The 23,835-nt window shown below is 40.4% G+C and overlaps 1 protein-coding gene across 2 annotated transcripts in view; it reads left to right on the plus strand.

The window, feature by feature from the left end:
- LOC133631063 (disco-interacting protein 2 homolog C-like) overlaps window positions 1–23,835 on the plus strand; it is a 95,977-nt gene that overhangs the window by 48,664 nt on the left and 23,478 nt on the right. For both annotated transcript variants that reach the window (XM_062023079.1, XM_062023080.1), the window contains exons 2-8: window positions 8,165–8,236; window positions 8,321–8,431; window positions 12,343–12,468; window positions 12,544–12,900; window positions 18,829–18,984; window positions 19,078–19,197; window positions 19,341–19,538. In XM_062023079.1, the coding sequence (XP_061879063.1) occupies window positions 8,165–8,236; window positions 8,321–8,431; window positions 12,343–12,468; window positions 12,544–12,900; window positions 18,829–18,984; window positions 19,078–19,197; window positions 19,341–19,538 (1,140 nt within the window). The remainder of the gene's footprint in view (window positions 1–8,164; window positions 8,237–8,320; window positions 8,432–12,342; window positions 12,469–12,543; window positions 12,901–18,828; window positions 18,985–19,077; window positions 19,198–19,340; window positions 19,539–23,835) is intronic.

Consider the following 23,835-nt stretch of genomic DNA (forward strand, 5'->3'; position numbering starts at 1 on the left):
TTGATCCTCTTAGTTTTCAGCGTTCATCATCCCTGCTTAGAATTACTCTTATTTTATGTGAATAACGTTACTAAATGTGTGACTTCTCGTCTCTTCCTGTCACATGACACATTTCCCCCCCTCTCCTCCTTGCAAATTGAAATCTTTTATAATAATCTTTTATTGCCTCACAATTCTCCTAATTATTCCCCAATCCACCATCTCTGTCTTCTGGCGGAATGGAAACAACAAAATGAGCTTGTTTCCATGTCATGAGCAACATTCCTCTCATCTTTTTCTCCTTACTTACTTTTTAAATGTTACTTCTTTGTATTTGCCATCTCTCCCTGCAGGCCTCATAGCCAGACTCTATATGGTCATGGAGGATCACACGCACGTTGTGTGACAAAAGTGATTTATCAATGTTAAGAAGTAACACATTTTATGGTGCTGTCGCCCTCTAGTGGGCTTTTGTGTTACATATGTCATAATGTGTTGCTGCTTCTAAACGTCCCCTAATCTGCATTGATGACATCATCACTATTGTCAGTTTGTGTACTGTCACTACTCGATCGTCCCGGAAAACCCCGATCAGTCCACGCATGCGCCAAGATTACGTCACGTCCTTTCTTGCAAATGTTCACGACATGTTAGCACAGTGGTGGCCTATGGTATGGTCATAGCAAAGAGATGCATTTTGAGAGTGTGGAAATCTGACTCACCACCTAAGTTTGAAACCTGGTTGTGGGAGCTAGTGGGAATCCTCCACATTGAAAAACTGAGATATGAGATTTCTGGTCATTTAAATACATTTGGTGATGTGTGGAGACCTATTTTGGAATACCTGAAACTGTAGTCAATAACCCTAACCCCCCTAAGAAGTATATGTTTTGGCATACTTGATGTGATTGATGAAAGTGGACATTCTTAAGCCTCTTTGTATGTATTTTTTTTTTTTACATGTTATAATCTGTGTAAAAAACGTTTTCATTCATTATTTTTATTTTCATATTTTATTTCTTTACTTTATTATAGGTGTATATGTTTGTATTAAGAAATCTGACAATAAAAATACTTTAAAAGAAAAATAAATAACGTTCACGACGGAGGTTCTGTGACGTCACGTGCTGTGATATTTGAATGTTTTATCAATGTGCAAAAACAATATCTTACATAATAGAAAAGGGGGTCGATTTTTAAAAAGGAGGAAATTTCACAATTTCAACCACTTTCACTCTTCTGTGGGGCGCCGCTGACTTCCATCGCGAAATTTATATTTTAAATGTTTTTTTTTTTAAACAAAGCAGCTAAGTCTACATCTGCGGCCTAACAAAAGGTATACTTGTAAATTGTCAGTATTTTGAATTGGTAGAAAATGGATGGATGGATGGATGTAAATAAAGTCGTAAAAAAAATATTGATTTCTTTGCCATTCAAGGCTACTAAGCACATGATTCAAGTTTCTGTACGGATGTGTACGACTTCAAACCAAATACCGTATTTTTCAAATTATAAGTCGCAGTTTTTTTCATAGTTTGGCCGTGGGTGCGACATATACTCCGGAGTGACTTATGTGTGAAATTATTAACACATTACCGTAAAATATCAAATAATATTATTTATCTCATTCGCGTAAGAGATGAAGCAAATGGCAGCAATCGTCACACACACGTCAACCAATAAGGATTCGGCTGGGGAGGGTCATGGCAGAAGTGCATTGTGGGTCATGGGATGCTAACTGCTATATGCTATATGCTACTGCCGTAGCTATTAAAATGGATCACATCAACATTGGCGGTAACTTATAAAAACTGAGAAGGACTGAACTAAAATGGCACCGAAAAGGAAATCATATACTACAGATTACAAAGTGGACGTGGTGAAATATGCAGCAGAGAACGGCAATCGAGCAGCAGAAAGAAAGGACATACCAGAGGCGACACCGGGGAGGAAGATTTCATGGGATTTAGCGATCGGGAGTGACAGATTGTTTGGTAAACCTATAGCATGTTCTATATGTTATAGTTATTTGAATGACTCTTGCCATGATGTGTTGCGTTAACATACCAGGCAAATAAATATAAAATAAATTTCCCCCAAAAATGCGACTTATACTCCAGTGCGACGTATATATGTTTTTTTCCTTCTTTATTGTGCATTTTCGGCCGGTGCGACATATACTCCGGAGCGACTTATAGTCCGAAAAATACGGTACTGTATTCTTAAATAATGTTTGTTTTGTATGTAATCTTTCATATGACATTGTTCTTGAAATAAAGGTTACAAAAAAAAAAACATGGTAATAGTGATGGCGTGTCGTAAAACAAGTTGACAGGAAGTGACGTAGTCTTTGCGCACGTGTGGACCGATCGGGTTGTGACATGTACCATGCAGCGTAGATAAACAGATGCAGGAATTTTTTTATGTCTTCTACTTTAGTAGTTTTAACAGTCTCATATGTGCAGTACTGCTACCTACAGGACTGGAGTGAAACCGCAGACAAACTTGATTTTCAACGTTCTTTTCGATGGCCAATAATCTGTAGTTATTTATTATCATTAGTATTATTAATGCCATTATCATAATGTAATATATCATATTTAATACTTATACTATGTATTATATATTTCTACATGTCAGCGTTAACTTTTATATTATTTTTTACTCTATTTTAAAATACTATTAATGAATATTTTATCATCTGTATATACATATATTTTATTTATTTTACTAGCATATATCATTATTGTTACAATTCTAACGATTTAATTACTTATAGATGATAGTGTTGTTTGAGGTGCATAAGGAAGAGTGTGTTGTATTGGGTGTTCATCTAATTCTGGTGATGTCATGATTGTGGTGAATTAGCGTGCAGAATTCCGCAGAGGTGACACATGTCGTCTTGTGGTCTATTCCTGTATCACTGACAAACCGCTCTTCCTGTTAAACGTCCAATCAGGCATCGAGCCCATCGTCCTTTGCCTGATCCGAGTCCCGCGCGTCTGCGTTAAGTCGGATTTGTCAAGTCGACTGTGCAAACATCTTTTTTTCCCAGCATGGACAAATCCTCTGTGGATTTAATGTCACTCTACTCTCTCGATGCCCCCACCTCCCCCCGCCTCCCTTTTTATTCTATTACTTGTCATCCACCAAGCAGACAGTAGGACATTTCGTTTACATTGTATGTTCCCAAAGTGGGGTATGCCACTACTATTGTCATGTGAGTGTGTCTTGTGAATAACAAATATAAACAGTCATGCATTAAGAGTGTCTGATTGTGAATATTTCATGTATATTGTGTGCTAAATTAGCGCTGGTCTTCTTACATGCTAATTAATTTTCTGAGTGGTATATGTGCACTTATTTATGTTTATCATACGAGCCAGTCAATATTACGCACCACAGCTGCATAAGTCTTAAAGTCGGTGTTCTGGTGGTGTGCATTCCTGAAGCGACAATTAAGTACTTCTCCAAAAATATGAATGATTTAACAGCATATAAACCTATCCAGTATTTCCTAAAGATTTGCAATCTATTTGGGATGGTATCAATACGACAGCATCATATGATTTGCATAATTGACTGACACATTTTTTTAAAGGTACATTCTTTTTACATATATTTATGTACAAATCTGTGTTATTAGTATGAACATATTTTTTTTCTTGTTACATTATACTATATGTTCTGCTGTATTTTTCAATTGTTGCTGCATATTTTATTATTACAATGCAACACATTCTGCACAATTTGTACACTTTACATGTATTATTCTGCCATGCCTAAATGTTGGAATTTTGTTTGGCATATAGTTAAACAGTGCTTTAAAATTAGAGATGAACAACTTCCAACTCGAGGTTGTTTAGGAAAGTACATTAATAAACTCATGAAGTGTGCATACATGTAGGAACCATGTAGACAATAAAGTTTGGTAATACCTGAAAAAAATGGCTCTTATGCTGTTACCTTAATGCTAACATAAAATGAAAGACACCATTGACAGGCTCACGGAAATTCGCATTGCGATTGTTTTAAACCTCGAGATGGTCTCCTGCTGGCCCCACTATGGACTGGACTCTCACTATTATGTTAGATCCACTATGGACTGGACTTTCACAGTATTATGTCAGACCCACTCGGCGTCCATTGCACCCGGTCTTACCCAGAGGGTCTTTATATGCGGTCCTCTCCAAGGTTTCTCATAGTCATTCACATCGACGTCCCATTGGGGTTGTGAGTTTTTCCTTGCCCTTATGTGGGCTCTGTACCGCGGATGTCGTTGTGGCTTGTGCAGCCCTTTGAGACACTTGTTATTTAGGGCTATATAAATAAACATTGATTGATTGATTGATTGAAACTTGTACAAACGTTTAACAAATGAGATTTTAATGCAACAAAAATGACATATAACAACAAATTACAGGCATATAGTCCCCAAATTCTGTGGAAACGGATATTGATGCTAACTTTGTCCACTCAGTGCAAAGTGTGTGTGTGTGAGTGTGTGTGCGTGCTGCCAAGCTACTGAAGCCTGTTGCTCAATTCTCAAACTCTCATTTTTAAACCCATAAAGTTGTCAATGTTTTGTGGATCGAAAGATATATAAAAAAAAAAGTTTAATTGTGTGGCGATATCTTTTTTCAAGATGGCGCTGCTGTAGTGGCTGCGTCTTGCAGAAGCTCTGTGCTCGTGTATCCCCGCGTGTGTTCCTGTCGTTTTTGTGTGTTTTTTGCCTTTTGGATCAGGCTCCTTTGGGACTGTGCAACAAGGGGTGGTACCATGTTGGCCTCTGCGCTGCTTTTTGGTTCTTTTATTTTATGAACTTATGGATCCGTCTTGGAGATCCATGGACATGTGCAGCCCTTTAAGACACTTGTGATTTAGGGCTATATAAATACACATTGATTGATTGATTGATTAATTGACATGTCTGCACCGGTGACCAGCTGTTGCCTCTCTGCCACACCGGAGTTTTTGTGGACAGATCGGAGAAGATGCGGAGGAAGAGACGGGGCTGCGTGATGGACGTCATAGAGCCCCGGCTGAACAGGCATGTATCGGACACTTAGGTCTCCCTGGACAAATTCTTGGACATTGGGAGCTAGTGGGCAGCCTTGGACAGAGTCGGTTCTCTTGCTTGCTTTGTTGGGTCTTTTCCTGTGTCTGGCTGTGGAGCACCGCAGAGGCCACCTCGGTGTGTGTGGCTCTTGAATAGGTGTTTTTGTTTTGGGTTGTTTGTCTATAAATGATGCAATCGTATGTGCGCAACATGTATCATTTATATCAATTTTTATTTTTTTATTTTTGTAGCTGTATTTCGAAAATGTTCATCTGAAGTAGCAGCTGGTTGCATCAGGTCTTTGCTCCTTTTAATGTATTTGATGTATTTGTGATTTTTAATGTTTTCCTCTTGTTTTCATGCCAAGATGGCGCCACGGTACTGTGCTCTCTCGCAGTGGCGTTTTTCTTTCTTTCCTGCACTGAACAAAGAGGGCACAGTCTACCAAATCTAATTCCTTGAGTATTAAACAAACTTGGCCAATAAATCTGATTCTGATTCTAAGTTTACCTGTGCCGCCACAAGTAAATTAATGTATGGGAAACACTGCTATCAGCGTGTGTGGACGGGGTAAAACCAGGCCAGGCCCTAACCAATCTGGCGCCCTAGGCAAGATTTTAGGTGGCGCCCCCCCACATCGGCAGTGAAGTGTATATACTCACAAGAAACCGAATAGCTTTGTCTTTGACCTTTTTTTTTACTTAAAGAAAGCAAATTAACATATTATATGAGAATGTTATGTTATGATTATCTTTAACCGAATCACAGCAGTGCTCAAATAAAAAAAACAGCATTCCCTCTCATGTGATATTGCTTAATTAACATTAATGATGTGCACTTTAACAACTAGACTTACAACTATACCTAATGTATAAAGGGGTGGAAAAGTGAATATTACCTGCAGGGCAAACATTAGCTAACCAGAAGGCAATAACAATGTAAACAAACAACACCTGCTTAAAAGATCTAATACAAATGTCCCTGAGGAATGTAAGGTGGGAGTACTGTAATTACCTAACGTTACATTATTATTTTCCATAACAATTTAGCCCCCTCCACAATATTAACCCGACATTAAAACAGAACTAGCTGTTTATTGATTAGCAATTGCCGAATCATGTAGCATTAGCTTAATGCTAAAAAGCCAGGTTACTATCACATTCTGTAACAGACAAATAATTTAATGTAGGCTAACGTTACCTACCTGCTACCTCTGTCTTTTTCTCGTTTCTCCTCCTCTTCTTTTCTATTTTTTCTTCCCTGGGCACCTGACAGTTTTGGCCGTTTTGACATCTTGTGTTGATTTTTTGACGTGGTGAGTCCAAAAAGAGTCATGATATGGGAAGGGAGGGGGCGCACCGTGCGGGGGGAGGGGGGAGGGGGGGGGGCGTAATGTTGTAACAAATAATATTTCTATTAAATAGGCTTTACTTTGCATTTTAATTAACGTGGGATTATTTTTTGTATTTAGAAATAATAGTACCAACTTGTATTTATTTATTTATTTTTTCTCCAACATTTGTGGCACTGGCGTGGCGCCCCCTGATGGACGGCGCCCTTAGCATTTGCCTATACGCCCTATGCCACGGGCCGGCCCTGGGTAAAACAGAGATATTTGGTTTGTGTCATAAAAAAATGTGGGCTATTATTTTGCGTTTTTAAATCCTTTGTAACAGATTTACAGGTAGTGGTTTCATTTTGTGTCGTCATTGTAATTGTGGCGGCCCGCCATATTTAATTAAATCATTGTACGTATGAGAAATCCTGAAATACAAACTTTAAAGATTAGTTTTTGTAAATTTTTCCATAAATGCTTGCCCACGCTTTAGTTGTGCTTACAACATTTTGTCCATTGGAATGCATGAGAACAACTAAAATGTAATTTCAGTTCTTATGTGTCTTGTACATGTTAAAGAATGGACAATAATAAAGCATCCTGAATCCTGAATCCTCCTGAACAGTGGTGTCAACCGGCCCACGGGCCTTGACTTTGAATGATGAATTATCTATTAGAACCGGCCCGCAGGCCACAGACGTCTGCTGCTGTTTTGCACGCACCAATACTCCATCAGTGTTGGTGCTAGGAATTTTCCAAATGGGGTCCCAGGGACCCCATCAAGTCATATAAATGGGGTCCAACAGTAAATTTTTGGGGTCCCACTATTTTGTGACCGTTTTGAAAACAAATGATAAACGTATGCATTATCCTGTTATAACTCACATTCTATAATGTGTTTTGGAGGAAGGTTGTCATAAACATTACTTAATTCATTAAAAATAAAAATACAAAAGAAAACACATACATTTTTATGCATATGTAAATGTATTCAGTTATAAACATTAATTCACTTTCTTATTTCCTTCATGGATACTCCGGCTTCCTCCCACCACCAAAGACATGCACCTGGGGATAGGTTTATTGGCAACACTAAATTGGCCCTAGTGTGTGAATGTGAGTGTGAATGTTGTCTGTCTATCTGTGTTGGCCCTGTGATGAGGTGGCGACTTGTCCAGGGTGTACCCCGCCTTCCGCCCGATTGTAGCTTAGATAGGCTCCAGCACCTCCCGTGACCCTGAAAGGGATAAGCGGTAGTAAATGGATGGATGAATGGATCTAAACTTTACCGCTGCCGGTATTTTTTTCTATATTTTTATTGTAATATTTTCAGAATGTGTTTGTTCTATTTTTGGCCAAAGTAGGACAAAGAAAACAATCTGAAGTTGTCTTTATTTAGCGTGCTCCTGGTTTTCATTGACTTATTGTATCAGAGGACTGGTGTGCTGGTGTACATAATGAAGTGACTCCTGCGGCTGTTTGAATTATGCTAAGGGTCAAGTTTTCCAAAACGTTATTTGAAACACACTGGGCGGTAAAACAAACGCCTCCTTATTGAGCTGAGATGGGGAAAAGTGCTGACAGGACCTCGCCATGGTCCGTTTCTCACCTCAGCCGGCACGATGAGTCAGCAACTTTGGAGCGCACTTGCAGGACGTTCTCACACTCAGTCATGCTTGGTGTGTGTGCATGACTCAGCGTTATTGGGTCAAAGATGGCCACTTGTGTGTTTGAACTCATCTTGTTTGAGAAGATGCAGCGTTAAAGTCGTCTTCTTCTTCTTCTGTCAGGTGACATCACGCAGAAAGGCTATGAGAAGAAGAGGTCCAAGCTGATTGGAGCGTATTTCCCACAGGGCCCAGGTGAAACACGCTTGGTAACTTTGAGAGATAAATGTGAAGTCGTGAAATGCAAGAATCCTTTTTTTTTTTTAATCGTCCGCACAGGCATGGATCCTTCCACGGGCCAGGAGAGGAGAACACCGGCCACTCCGTCCTCGTCCTCGCGCTACCACCGCCGCCGCTTGTCTGGTTCACGGGACGAACGCTACCGCTCAGGTAAGACGTTTTTTAGTTCGGTCTCAGGTTTAATCCACGGGCTTGCATAGATGTGTGGGAAACGCTTCTGTCTAATCCCTCCCAGCTGTAGAAACGCACACCGTTAAATCTTGCCCCCCAGCAGGGATTTTGTCTGAATTATTTCAGTTGAAGGTGAAATATTCTCACTTCACGCTCAGCATAGCACTGCTAGCCAACGGGGGTCAGTGTTAGCAACGTATTTGCAGAGTTGTGTATGAAGATAGTATGGCCAACTCGGTTTCAGGCGATCTCCTTATTGATTGGTCAAAAGGTACTCGCGTGACTGCAGGGCGCCACGACTGCTACTAACTTTCAGCTGATACTCGTTAGTTTTTCGACATGTACAAATGCCCTGTTGCGCAGCATAGGGCTGCTCCACCCGCGAGAATTGCAGAAAGCTTTTTACATCCCTCTTTTCCAACAACCCGGAAAGAAGACAAGTATGGGACGTGAAGGTCCGCGAACAACACTGGAGAGCCACTGATTACAGCGTCTTGTGCCAAGCAAACACAACGTCTCCGTTTCGTTCGGGAGAAAACACACAGAAGCTAATACAAATAATAATATAAGTAAGGAACAAATCAAAGAGATGTTTTGACAAAAACAGACTTTGAATCTCAGTAAAACTATAATAATGATATTCGGTAACAGTAGAAGAGAAAGTCAAACACTAATACAAATAGACGGGCATTGAAAGTGTAAAAGAAACCAAATTTTGGGCGTGATAACATGAGAAAATGAACTGAAAATCTAATAAAAGATATACAACATAAAGTGGCAAGAAATATGTCAATAATGAATAAAGCAAAACATTATCTGGACCGAATCAATCAAGCTTTATTGCAGACTCCAACGTCCAAGTAAACATACAACAACATACAGTACATGAAACAAAGAATAACGTATAAAAGGCATTATCACATAATATTAAAACATTGCTTGTGCATGTTCAGTAAAAGGCATCTAATAAATAAATAAAAGAAGCAATAAAAATATACTTTAAAAATGCTCCTTCACATTCTACAATAGGCACAAATACCAGTGTTTCCATATATAGCATTGGTACCTAACAGAACTACACCTAGGATTGGTTATTTGTATAATAAGATCATTCTCGAACCCCTGCAGTCTACATATAAACTTGTTTTCTCAAAAAAGCTTGCTGGCAAATATCACTCTATATCAGTGGTTCTTAACCTGGGTTCGATCGAACCCTAGGGGTTCGGTGAGTCGGCCTCAGGGGTTCAGCAGAGCCTCCGCCGCGGAGGTCAAGACACACCCGACTCTTCGTGTAAACAAAAACTTCCCCCTGTCGGCGTATTATGGATACCCCCAAACAATGTTCCCTCTAATTTTCCATATGTTGAGCAAACGCAAAAACTCCTTGAGCATTCAGTGGAGCACATGTGAGCGACGTCATACGTGCACATGCACTGTAGCACACCTGCAGCACACCTGTCCCAAACCTGACTAAATAACAAGTTCAATGTTTTATTATTATAATCAAATGACAGCAGTCATTTCCATGAGATTATTTTCTAACATAAGTGTTTTGGCCCACTTACAATGACTATAACATATTGTTTTTCATGAGTTGTGTACTAGTTTTGTATGTCTGGGTGGGGGGTCCTGTTTTGGAAATAATGTGTACCCCTTTCAGATATCGCATTTAGTTCCCACTAAAACATTCACATGTTGCACAATGAGATGTAAACATGGGATCATGTGTACATTCCTGTAACTTTCCGTTTGTAAAATATATCTTTATTAGTATTTCTTTAATATAACAACATCATTTTATGATTACGGTTCGGGTTCGGTGAATGCGCATATGAAACTGGTGGGGTTCGGAACCTCCAAAAAGGTTAAGAACCACTGCTCTATATTCTCTATTACTTGCCAGTGTTACCATATCTGAGGTCTTGCGCAGAAATATGGGGAAATAACTACAAAAATACGCTTATTCACTTACCATGTTACAAAAAGAAAGATCAGTTAGAATAATACATAATGAGTGATTCATACAATGATTACAAATACATTGGAGGCAGCCACCACAGTTGACACAGTCTGGTGTGTGTTAGAGTGCCTGCTGGTCACGAAACACTGCAGGAATGTAGCAGCAGAAGATATATATATCCTGTATATATATCTTGTTTATACAGTACAGGCCAAAAGTTTGGACACACCTTCTCATTCAATGCGTGTTCTTTATTTTCATGACTATTTACATTGTAGATTGTCACTGAAGGCATCAAAACTATGAATGAACACATGTGGAGGTATGTACTTAACAAAAAAAGGTGAAATAACTAAAAACATGATTTATATTCTAGTTTCTTCAAAATAGCCACCCTTTGCCCTGATTATTGCTTTGCACACTCTTGGCATTCTCTCGATGAGCTTCAAGAGGTAGTCACCTGAAATGGTTTTCCCTTCACAGGTGTCATAGTTTTGATGCCTTCAGAGAAAATCTACAAGGTAAATAAATAGTCATGAAAATAAAGAAAACGCATTGAAATGAGAAGTTGTGTCCAAACTTTTGGCCTGTACTGTATGTATATGATATATTAATATAATGTGTATATATTCCTCCCACCTCCAAAGACATGCACCTGGGGATAGGTTGATTGGCAACACTAAATTGGCCCTAGTGTGTGAATGTGAATGTTGTCTGTCTATCTATGTTGGCTCTGTGATGAGGTGGCGACTTGTCCAGGGTGTACCCCGCCTTCCGCCTGAATGCAGCTGTGATAGGCTCCAGCACCCCCCGCGACCCAAAAGGGACAAGCGGTAGAAAATGGATGGATGGGTATACATGTGTACACATGTATATGTATAGGCTATATGTGTGTGTATGTACAGTATATTGTTATTAAGTTTAGTAGTGTCTACAATGCTGGGGATACTTGCTGATGTTTCAAATCACATATTGCTTATCCATTGCTTTCTTTAAAGGCCTACTGAAACCCACTACTACCGACCACGCAGTCTGATAGTTTATATATCAATGATGAAATCTTAACATTGCAACACATGCCAATACGGCCGGGTTAACTTATAAAGTGCAATTTTAAATTTCCCGCTAAACTTCCGGTTGAAAAAGCCTTTGGAGGATGACGTATGCACGTGACGTAGCCAGGGGAACAGAGGTATGCCTTCCCCATTGAATACAATACAAAAAAGCTCTGTTTTCATTTCATAATTCCACAGTATTCTGGACATCTGTGTTGGTGAATCTTTTGCAATTTGTTCAAAGAAGAACGTTGTAGGTGGGATCAAATGTTTGACCAAGTTTGGTGATGAAACTCACACGCTCAAATTAATGGGGTAATCGTCGCTTTCTCGGTCCGAATAGCTCTAGCTGCGTAGAAAACAATAGGGAAATATGAGGGAGTGAACAACTGACAACGTCACGCTACTTCCGGTAGGGGCAAGTTTTTTTTTTATCAGAGACCAAAAGTTGCGAACTTTATCGACGTTGTTCTATACTAAATCCTTTCAGCAAAAATATGGCAATATCGCAAAATGATCAAGTATGACACATAGAATGGATCTGCTATCCCCGTTTAAATAAAAAAAATTCATTTCAGTAGGCTTTTAAACTCATATTGAGCCAGCAAGACTAGAAAAATGCTGTAAAAGGGCTAAAAACTCATAAAAAGTACACACAATGGGTGGATGAAATGTTCGTACACTGAGACAAGGTGTGTACACCAAAGCATATTTGTTTTCTGTCTGTGGTTTGTAAATCAAAACACACAAACCAAGGTTCCACCGTAATAGAAGAATGTTGTGGGAGTTTGTTGTGTTGTTTTATGAGAAATTGTGTGAATCACCTTTTCAATGAATGAATCCAATACGACACATTGATTGATGCGCTTTCCCAGATGTGCACACGGAGGCAGTGCAGGCGGCGCTGGCCAAGCACAGGGAGAGGAAGATGGCGGTGCCCATGCCTTCAAAGCGACGCTCCCTGGTGGTCCAGAACTCCATGGAGGCCTACACGCCGCCAGGTATGCCACCTCTTTTACCTCCTCCACCTCTTCTACCAACCTTTCTTCCCTCAACAGTCCGTCTTTCCTTCTCAGACACCTCCTCTGGGTCCGAGGACGAAGGTCACAACGGCGCGGAGGAGGAGGGCGAGGGAGGGGATGGCGAAGAAGAGGATGGAGGAGGAGGTGGTGGTGGTGGCGACGGAGGAGGAGGAGGCGGAACAACATCCAGCCAGGAGGGCAGCATCAGCATGGAGCACTGGATCAGTCGCGCCATCCACAGCACCTCCTCCAACACCACCTCCTCCACCGCCTCCTCCTCCTCCACTCGCAGCGGGGGCAGCGGGGCGGCACACGCTCGTCTGGCCGAGGTCCTTGCGCAGCACGTGCACATTTCGGCCCACCAGCACCACCTGCGCCTTCACCATCAGCACCACCAGCACCACAAAGCCGGTAAGAACAAACGGACACACAACTTCCGCCTTTTCAGTCCTCCACACTTAGTGCATAAACACAAAAAAAGTCAAACCAAGTCGTGCTTTTAAGCACTTAAGGGATCATGAGAGCATGATAGTGTCTCCTCTCTCTCGTGGAGGTTATTTGTTTATTGATGTGAGCGATTGTGCGTCACGTGACACATGCAGTCTGCTCACGTCGGCCCCGAGAGCAGATGGTGGTGGAATGTTATTTCTTCTTCTTTCACGCTGCCTCCTTGCAATCTGTCCTTCCCATCAAAAACACAGCCAGCAAGAATTTCACCTCAAATGTTTCAGTTACTCACGACGGTGAAAGTCTGAGTGTCACATGATCACTGCGTCAACACGGCCCACCGGAAAACTTGACGCTCGGATTTTGCTCAAGTGCTTCACTTCACTGCATAGTCTTCCTTTGACTTAGCGGAACCAAACTTTGTGCACCAAACTTGCATTGGGCTTTGTCTTGCATTACTAGTTAGCTGGTAGCTAGCATGGAGCTACATTTGTATTTTCCCGGGCTGCGTCTCAAACACGGTCGTACCTCAATTTACAAGTTTAATTGGTTCTGTGATGGAGCTCTTTACTTAAGACACTTGTATCTAAAATCAGCCTTTCCCCTTGACATGAATTGAAATAACTTTAATTGGTGCTTGGCCACCAAAAACAGCACAATTTTTAAAGCTGTAACATTTTTAGCAACTTTTAAAAATAACTAACTTTTACATCATAACTGTTGTATAAAAGCGGTACAATATTATGTAGTACAAACAACTACAGTAATTTTATAAAGTAATGTAATAATCAATCCATCCATCCATTTTCTACCGCTTGTCCCATTCGGGGTCGCGGGGGGTGCTGGAGCCTTTGTCAGCTGCATCCGGGCGGTAGGTGGGGTACACCCTGGACAAGTCGCCACCTCATCACAGGGCCAACACAGATAGACAGACAACATTCCCACTCACATTCACACACTAGTAATAATGTACAAAATTTACCTTAGAGAGTGGATTTCTACGGTATCTCCTTCTAGCTGCTTCTCGGTCGAACACACCCATCAGCAGCTTCTCCATATTTTTATGGATAAATGTCCACTGTTTAGATATTATTTTACCATTCTTGGCTGGCGTGAGTCTCCTTCTGCTTCAGTATGCTGCAGACAAGCAGTGATACACCTAAATTGCTTTCTTTAATTCAATAAATATAATCCACTCCTTCTTTTCAGCAATGTCCTTCACTCAAAAAAACGAACAAAACTTGATCTCTAGCTATTAGCTATTGCTTATGAGGTTCACTGTGATATTTGCTACGACAAGTAATGGAATGCTTGTTACTTGAATTTTTGCTTGTAATTTAAAGTATAACAATTAACCGAGAGACAACTCTTTTAAAACACTCTTAAGATGAGATACCACTATGCTGGTATCAGTACATCAGGGCTATTCAACTACATAATAAAGAGGGCCGCAGTTTCAAGGGCCCAAGGGCTCAGGTGCCAGACATCGAAATGTGGATGTTTCGTCAGAAAGTGCCTCTACAGGTTATAATTTTTTGTCACTGCGTTTACTTAATTGCAAAGTAAACACATCGGCACTGTCAGTAGATTCATTATTCTGCCCTCGCTACTCGTTTTCAGCATGTGCAGCTTGTTCAGAAAAAGAAGCTCCAGTTTATGTTGGATTGATGCTCCTTCTTTTGAATTATTTTCCTTCCTCAGTTTTATTTCTTTACACTTCTTTCTTCATTTAGGTGTGTAAGACTGAAAATATAAACATCAAATAAACAAAAGTATAACGTCCATTGTGTATTCTGTATAAATAATGTCCATTGTGTATTTTACATAAATAAAATAGATGGTTTAATGTTAATATATTCACACAATAAACTACATGTTTACACATATAGAAATTAGACAACATTCACACACCAAACATTGCACACACTGTATGTGACTTATCACAGTTAAACTAAGGTGTAGCGTTCTCGCCATCTACTGGTCAAATTTAGCGCTACTTACTCTCAGACAAAAACAGCACAACCAAGGATACAAAAGACATCACAAAGTCAGCAATTTCAATGCAAAACAGACTAAATGTCTTCATCTACTTACAAATGTTTGACCAAGTTTGGTGATGAAACTCACACGCTGGGATCTCTACCATTGTTGCTGTGTGTCTAGATCAATGTGTCCATCGCTTAAAAGGTCCGACAGAAAACAATGACTCGAGCACTTGCTCGAGGCAGAGCATTCATACTTTGTTGTCTAGTCGTTGTTAAAAGTTTGATTTTTGTCATTTATTTAGATTTTTTTCAGGTTTGAGTGAGTAGTCTTCTCCTACTTACCACACTGCTGTTTCATTGCGACACGTACGCTTCGCTGTTTCCCCACGCAGGGTGGCGGGAGTACTGCATACATGATCAACCCTAGTTTTAAAGGCCTACTGAAAGCCACTACTACCGACCACGCAGTCTGATAGTTTATATATCAATGATGAAATCTTAACATTGCAACACATGCCAATACGGCCGGGTTAACTTATAAAGTGCAATTTTGAATTTCCCAGGAAATATCCGGCTGAAACGTCTCGGTATGATGACGTATGCGCGTGACGTCACTAGTTAAACGGAAGTATTGGTACCCCATTGAATCCAATACAAAAAAGCTCTGTTTACATCTCAAAATTCCACAGTATTCTGGACATCTGTGTTGGTGAATCTTTTGCAATTTGTTTAATGAACAATGAAGGCTGCATAGAAGAAAGTTGTAGGTGGGATCGGTGTATTAGCGGCGGCGGCGGCGGACTACAGCAACACAACCGGAGGACTTTGTTGGAGAGCAGACGCGCTAGCCGGTGACCTCACCTTGACTTCCTACGTCTCTGGGCCGCCAACCGCATCTGTGATCGGGTGAAGTCCTTCGTCGCACCGTCGATCGCTGGAACGCAGGTGATCACGGGTGTTGATGAGCAGATGAAGGCTGGCTGGCGTAGGTGGAGAGCTAATGTTTTTAGCATAGCTCTGTGAGGTCCGGTTGCTAAGTTAGCTTCATTGGCGTCGTTAGCACAGCATTGTTAACCTTCGCCAGCCTGGAAAGCATTAACCGTGTATTTACATGTCCACGGTTTAATAGTATTGTTGATTTTCTATCTATCCTTCCAGTCAGGGGTTTATTTATTTTGTTTCTATATGCAGTTAAAGCACGATGCTATCACGTTAGCTTGTAGCTAAAGTGTTTCACCGATGTATTGTCGTGGAGATAAAACTCACTGTGAATGTCCATTTCGCGTTCTCGACTCTCATTTTCAAGAGGATATAGTATCCGAGGTGGTTTAAAATACAAATCCGTGATCCACAATAGAAAAAGGAGAGAGTGTGGAATCCAATCAGCCAGCTTGTACCTAAGTTACGGTCAGAGCGAAAAAAGATATGTCTTGAACTGCACTCTAACGTTCCTCATCCACGAATCTTTCATCCTCGCTCAAATGAATGGGGAAATCGTCGCTTTCTCGGTCCGAATCGCTCTCACTTCTGGCCGCCATCACTGTAAACAATAGGGAACTTTGTGGAAATGTTCAGCTGACTACGTCACGCTCCTTCCGGTAGGGGCAAGGCTTTTTTTTTATCAGACACCAAAAGTTGCGATCTTTATCGTCGTTTTTCTATACTAAATCCTTTCAGCAAAAATATGGCAATATAGCGAAATGATCAAGTATGACACATAGAATAGATCTGCTATCCCTGTTTGAATAAAAAAAAATAATTTCAGTAGGCCTTTAATGGATTCATCAAGCCTATTTGGGCGATGTTTGGTGGGCCAAATGAAAAGATGAGGGTCTTTAATTTGACCTGCTGTTGTACTCTGTCTCAAAGTGTTATTAACATATGTTCAATGTTTCTTTACCATTATTGCTATGTTGTCTATTACCATTATTGCTATGTTGTCTATTACCATTGTTGGAATTTTGTCTATTACCATTGTTGGTATATTCATTATTCCTACATTGTTGATACACATTATTGTTACAGTGTAATAATTATTGTTACCTGTGGTAATGCCACATCTGTATTATAATCCTTGAACAAAGTAAGAGTGAAACTCATGTGAATAATCACTGAATGGAGAACTGGGGGTGGGATTAAATAAATTATCTTCTTCCCACTCCCTTTCAGGCAAAACTGGACAATCATGCATTACCTTTTGCACTATATTAATCTATATTATTATGTGTTGTCAACTTTGTACTTTTTTATGTCATTGCCTGAAATAGATAAATAAATGGAAAAAAAGAAAAGCTTTGGCGGGCCGGATGTGGTAAACACACATATGCACTCAAAACTAAGTGCAAGTATACAAGTTCATCAATTTAGAGCTTCTTGCCTTTCACTTCCTGGTATGAATTTGTGGGGAAGAAGTAAGGAAGAAGCTCAGATCATCTTAGTCTGATCTAGATTAACGCGTCTACATTTATCTTCAAAGTTGAGAAGGAAGTAAAGATTTAATGCTGCTGATCAAAAAAAAAATACATCTGTTCATTTGCACTCTTGCTTAATGTGTGCACCATGGAGCAATTTGGGGACCTGGTAGAAGTTTTTATTGGAGGCCAACTGCGGCCATGATGTCATCCATGGAGCTGCTCTCCGGAATCATCCATGAATCACGGAACATCTGTCGTAATGCTGCGGGCCATGTGACTTGTGGAGCACATGAAACAATCAGTGTCACAGCAGCTAATTGTTGGCCATCGCGTGTACACGCACACACACGCACCCACTCACAAGTAGTTCACTTCCATACTTACAACTTAATCTTTTAAATACATTAGTACACAGAGAAGTATTTCAAAATGCAGTAAGTACACTGCCAGTACCAGGATGTTGTACTCAAAACACTCAAGATGGTGAGTTGTGCAGTGATGGACTCTTAACTCCCTCAATAATGGCCATTTTGTCTATTTAGCGGAAGGGGAGGGGCTAACGTGAGTGGTTGCAGACCAAGGTCAGTAATGCTGTATCGTCATTTCTACAGTGTAATGTCGCAAGTGCATAGCAACAGACAGTCCCTGCCCATGCATGTACACACACACACACACACACACACAGTCCAGCTGTTGCACAGACACACAACACAAACGTCGCTACGCTCATTAACATGTACGTGCGGCACACAGCTGTGTTGTCATGCAGTCTGCATCCATCCAGGATCCATCTACCTTTGTTTGCTCCTTTCCTCTCCCGGTGCATTCCTGCAGCCTCACTCTCATTGTCATCAGGGTTTTTTCCAGAACAATCGTGTTGTTGTGGACGTCCACGTGTGTTCATGAAGTCGTTAAAGCCGCACAGGTAGTCTGGAAACTCAAAATGAAGCAAGTTCACCATGAGCTGCTGCAGTTTAAACTGACTGGCAGCACTTTTGTTGCATATTACTTTGATCATATCTACAATGCTGTGTGTTTGCTCAGCCGTCAAAGTGAGTGAGAAAGTTACTATGGCGTCAAAACTGGCCAAATCCTTGCTCGTAAAGCCACACTCTTGGCCTTGGTTGATTAACGTGGACCCCGACTTAAACAAGTTGAAAAACTTATTCTGGTGTTACCATTTAGTGGTCAATTGTACAGAATATGTACTGTACTGTGCAATCTACTAATAAAAGTCTCTATCAAGCAATCAATCAATGGACTCATTTTGCATGCAAACTCATTTTACACTGGCTCAGCCGTGTCTGTGCGCCAATAGGATGGAACGTCGTGAGTCCGGAGAAAAAGAAAGACATCGCTAGCGCAAACAGGGTCCATGCGTGCGCAAAATGAGTCCGCACATGCATGCAGAGTTTTTACGCGCGAGGATTTCGGCATGGTTTTGTCGCCGTAGGGACCTCCTTCAGACACTAATTAGACCTTCCTTCCACCAGAGAACCACTCAACCCCTCAGCCAGATGTTACTGGATACACAAACAGCGCCTCCGTCACTGACAGGATCCAGGCGGAGAAAACCCCTGGCGGCGGCCCCCTGGTCCAGAGGCAGACGCCAAAGTATGGCAACGCAGAGTTGATGGAGACCGGCGATGGTGAGCATTAGACAATTCACTGCCCTGTTTAGATTTTGGTCACGAACCTTGCGTGTGTGTGTGTGTGTGTGTGTGTGTGTGTGTGTGCTTCAGGTGTTCCAGTCAGTAGCAGAGTTTCAGCTAAAATCCAGCAGCTGGTCAATACGCTGAAACGACCCAAAAGACCTCCTCTGCGAGAGTTTTTTGTTGACGACTTTGAGGAGCTGCTGGAGGGTAATAAAAATGATTTTATTCCTCTCAATAAATCTGACTTTTTTTCTCTTTTCCAGTCAGGTCTCTCATCATGAAAGAAGAAAGCGACATATAAACAAAATCACAACTTTTGCTTTTTTTTTGCTTTTTTTCACCCCCCACAGTCCAGCAGCCCGACCCCAACCTGCCCAAAGCCGAGGGCGCCCAGATGGCGACCGTGCAGGGGGTGGAGCTTGGCGTGGTCACCAACTGGCCCCCCTGCCTGGAAGCGGCCCTACAGAGGTGGGGCACCATCTCCCCAAAGGCCCCCTGTCTCACCACCATGGACACCAACGGGAAGCCGCTCTTCCAGCTCACGTACGGTCAGTGACATCATCGACGTCTTCTCGCGCCTTGAATCAGTGCTTCTCAAACAGCGAGATGGGAGACGGGGGGACTTTCAGTATTAGCGTCTTTATTCTTGAACAATACACAAGCCTCCAGCTGGGTGGCAGCAGTTCTCGGATTACTCAACAGGCTGACCAGGAAATATGAGCAGGCAGAGCATGTTTGGAGGAGTTTGGTGTGGAAAAACTCAAATATGAAGAAGTGGTTTATGTCGTGTGTCAAACTGCGTTTATGTTCTTGTCGTCAAAGTTTCTCAGTCCTCAGGCAGTATAGCTCGGTTGGTAGAGTGGCCGTGCCAGCAACTTGAGGGTTGCAGGTTCGATCCCCGCTTCCGCCATCCTAGTCACTGCTGTTGTGTCCTTGGGCAAGACACTTTACCCACCTGCTCCCAGTGCCACCCACTCTGGTTTAAATGTAACTTAGATATTGGGTTTCACTATGTAAAGCGCTTTGAGTCACTAGAGAAAAGCGCTATATAAATATAATTCACTTCACTTCACTTCACTCAGGTGTACACAATGTAACTTTGGAGAGTTCACACAAAGGTCACATTATTCCTCCTGTGGGTGTCTTAGTGTGGAGGTTGTGTATCTCCACACACACACACACACACACACACACACACACACACACACACACACACACACACACACACACACTGATGGCGAGGATGGTGATAAGGGGATGTGAGCTCACTAGACTGTGAAATGTTTTCTAGCAGCACTCAGGAGTCCTCCAGACATCACAACCAACATGGTGAGACTGTGTGTGTGTGTGTGTGTGTGTGTGTGTGTGTGTGTGTGTGAATGTGTGTGTGTGTGTGTGTGTGCTGAATCTAAATCTCCATCTTTCCATCTTCATTCCTGCTGTGTCGCCACTCTGACAAGGACAAACGTGTTTCGCTGTTTCATCTCAGCCAGTCAGGCGCTGCCTCTGGAGAAGTTCTGATGCTGAAATCTCCCACTCTCCCTGAACTCAACTCAGAACTGCTCTGCTGCCTTACAGTAGTGTATTGTTCAGGATTTATTGTGCTTGTGCGTCACCTGCACATCCGTCAGTCATCACAATATTTGTTGTGCGGAAGAAGTTTTGGAAGTATTTCAATTTTACCGTATTTTTCCGACTATAAGTCGCTCCGGAGTATAAGTCGCACCGGCCGAAAATGCATAATAAAGAAGGAAAAAAACATTTATAAGTCGCACTAGAGTATAAGTCGCATTTTTTGGGGGAATTTTTTCGCCAGTCCCTTACAAGTTTCTCGCTTACTCCAAACTTTCTTTCTGCTGCTCGACTGCTGTTTTCTGCTGCATAGTTCACTACTTCCAGCTTGTAACCTGCAGTATATGATTTCCTTTTTGGTGCCATTTTTGTTCAGCCCTTCTCAGTTTGTATAAGTTACCGCCAATGTTGAAATGATCAATTTTCATAGGTACGGAAGTAGTAGCAGGTAGCATCTTTTTTTTCACAATGCACTTCTGCCATGAACCGCCCCCGCCAAATTTTTATTGGTTGACATGTGTGTGTGACGATTGCTGATATACGCCTAGTCTCTTACGTGAATGAGATAAATAATATTATTTCATATTTTACGGTAATGTGTTAATAATTTCACACACAAGTCGCTCCAGAGTATAAATCGCACCCCTGGCCAAACTATGAAAAAAACTGCGATTTATAATCCGAAAAATACGGTAGTTGAATACGTGTGAATGCAGATAGCGTCATGTTTAAATACGACTCTTGGGTGTATACCTGCAAAATGAGTTATAAAAGCTAGCATTAATTAAATTAGGTACGTGACAAAAAAAAAAAATCAAATGCAAAATATTTCAAAGCAATTGATACCATTTTACAGACATAAAAAAATAGACATTAAGACAATTAGACAATAATTAAGACAATAGAAAAATGTGTGACCTATATATATATTTTGGAAAATGAACTTTCAAAACATCATAGCTCCCTTATTATTTGTCATACAGTAAATGCATAAAATACAAATCAAATGGATTAGTTCAATAACCTGAAGAAATACACTTAATAAAATACATAAAAACTTGATTGATTAATTTATTATTGTTTAATTAGTTAATTAGCGGAAAGAGCATGCTTACGGTATAGGCATACCGTTTTGAGTTCAAACTGTGAATGATTTAAAACATCATAAAACACCATTTACAGCAAATCATTGTGCATTAATATGATACTACCTGACCATAGTGGAGTTTTTTTGGAAGAAATGTTACACAATTTCGTGGAGTTTGACAGTGGCGGCCACGGACAGATATTTTTAGTTAGCGCAAAACCATGTTCTATTGCTCAGATTGACTTAATTCTTCAGGATTATAAGGACAGATATGTTTACTAACAACTTGAAATATAAGTAAAGAGTTGCAAACTTACTTTCGGGTATTATTTTGTATGATCTTAAGATGAAAAATTTTGCTTGCTGATTTTTTGTACTTCCCGAAATCAGATCCGTAAATTTCAAAGTCAAGGCACTTCTGTGAAATGTGAACTATGTAATTAACCTCAGTGATCTTCAGTTAGTACAAAAATAACCCCACCACAGAGAAAAGGATGACACACATCGTAAACCGCCTTGATCTTAGTGGGCACAAGCCGCCGCTGCAATAAAGATAAGTAAGTAGTTCAGCGGCTGATTATCACATACCTAATGAAATGTCAACATGTTAACATGCTAACGTTAGCATGCGTCAAGTACCTAAATATATGACTTGAGGTATATACCTGTAAAAATTGCGAAAAAAGCTAACATTCTAACAGTAAGGATGTGTCAAGTACCAAGTACCAAATTATAACTTTGAAATTAGCCATAACAGCTTGCATGCTAACATTAACATATTAAGACTCTGAGGTCTATACCTGTAAAATTAGCCAAAAAAAGCTAGCATGCTAATGTTGGCATGCCTACATGCTAACGTCAACATTCTAAAGTTATCATGCAAACAGTAAGCAATAATAGGTAAAAAAAAAAAAAAGGTGGCAAAAATAAATGTTAGCATGTTAACGTGTTAGCTTTAGCATGCTTGCTATCGACTAACATTAGTAATAAGCATCTTAACTATGGAATGCTTAGAATCAGTTGAGAAATGTGCGATACTCTATGCTGAAATGTGCGATACTCTACGCTAAATAATAGGGGTGTGGGAAAAAATCGATTCGAATTCGATTCGCGATTCTCACGTTGTGCGATTCAGAATCGATTCTCATTTTGAAAAAATCGATTTAAAAAAAAATAAAAAAATATTTTTATTTTTTATTTTTTTATTAATCAATCCAACAAAACAATACACAGCAATACCATAACAATGCAATCCAATTCCAAAACCAAACCCGACCCAGCAACACTCAGAACTGCAATAAACAGAGCAGTTGAGAGGAGACACAAACACGACACAGAACAATCCAAAAGTAGTGAAACAAAAATGAATATCAACAACAGTATCGATATTAGTTACAATTTCAACATAGCAGTGATTAAAAATCCCTCATTGACATTATCATTAGACATTTATAAAAACTAAATAAAAAAGAACAATAGTGTCACAGTGGCTTACACTTGCATCGCATCTCATAAGCTTGACAACACACTGTGTCCAATATTTTCACAAAGTTAAAATAAGTCATATTTTTGGTTCATTTAATAGTTAAAACAAATTGACATTTTTGAAATCGGTTGATAAAACATTGTCCTTTACAATTATAAAAGCTTTTTACAAAAATCTACTACTCTGCTTGCATGTCAGCAGACTGGGGTAGATCCTGCTGAAATCCTATGTATTGAAGGAATAGAGAATCCTTTTGAATCGGGGAAAAAAATCGTTTTTGAATCGAGAATCGTGTTGAAATGAAAAAAAAAAAATCGATTTTGAATCGAATCGTGAGCCCAAGAATCGATATTGGATCGAATCGTGGGACACCCAAAGATTCACAGCCCTACTAAATAATGTGTCCATTCATTTAAAATGGGAAAAAATGTCCCGGAAAATGTGGAATTCCTGGAAATTGTGGACATTTTTGGAAAACAAAAAAATGGTAGCACGCACGCGTGTCATGAAAGCGCTGAACATTTTGAAAGTGGATGAAAAATGTGAAAGAAGATTCACAATGGTGTATTTATTATTATTATTTTATAAATATATCCTATGTGTGTTATGAGGGAAGGTGACGTTCACCTTTTTATTTTTATTGTTTACGTTCCATCGTGTAGATCTTACGTTCTTCCTTCTGTTGTGTTGCTGTGCGAAG

Source organism: Entelurus aequoreus, linkage group LG16 (assembly GCF_033978785.1).
Source record: "Entelurus aequoreus isolate RoL-2023_Sb linkage group LG16, RoL_Eaeq_v1.1, whole genome shotgun sequence".
Lineage (NCBI taxonomy): Eukaryota > Metazoa > Chordata > Actinopteri > Syngnathiformes > Syngnathidae > Entelurus > Entelurus aequoreus.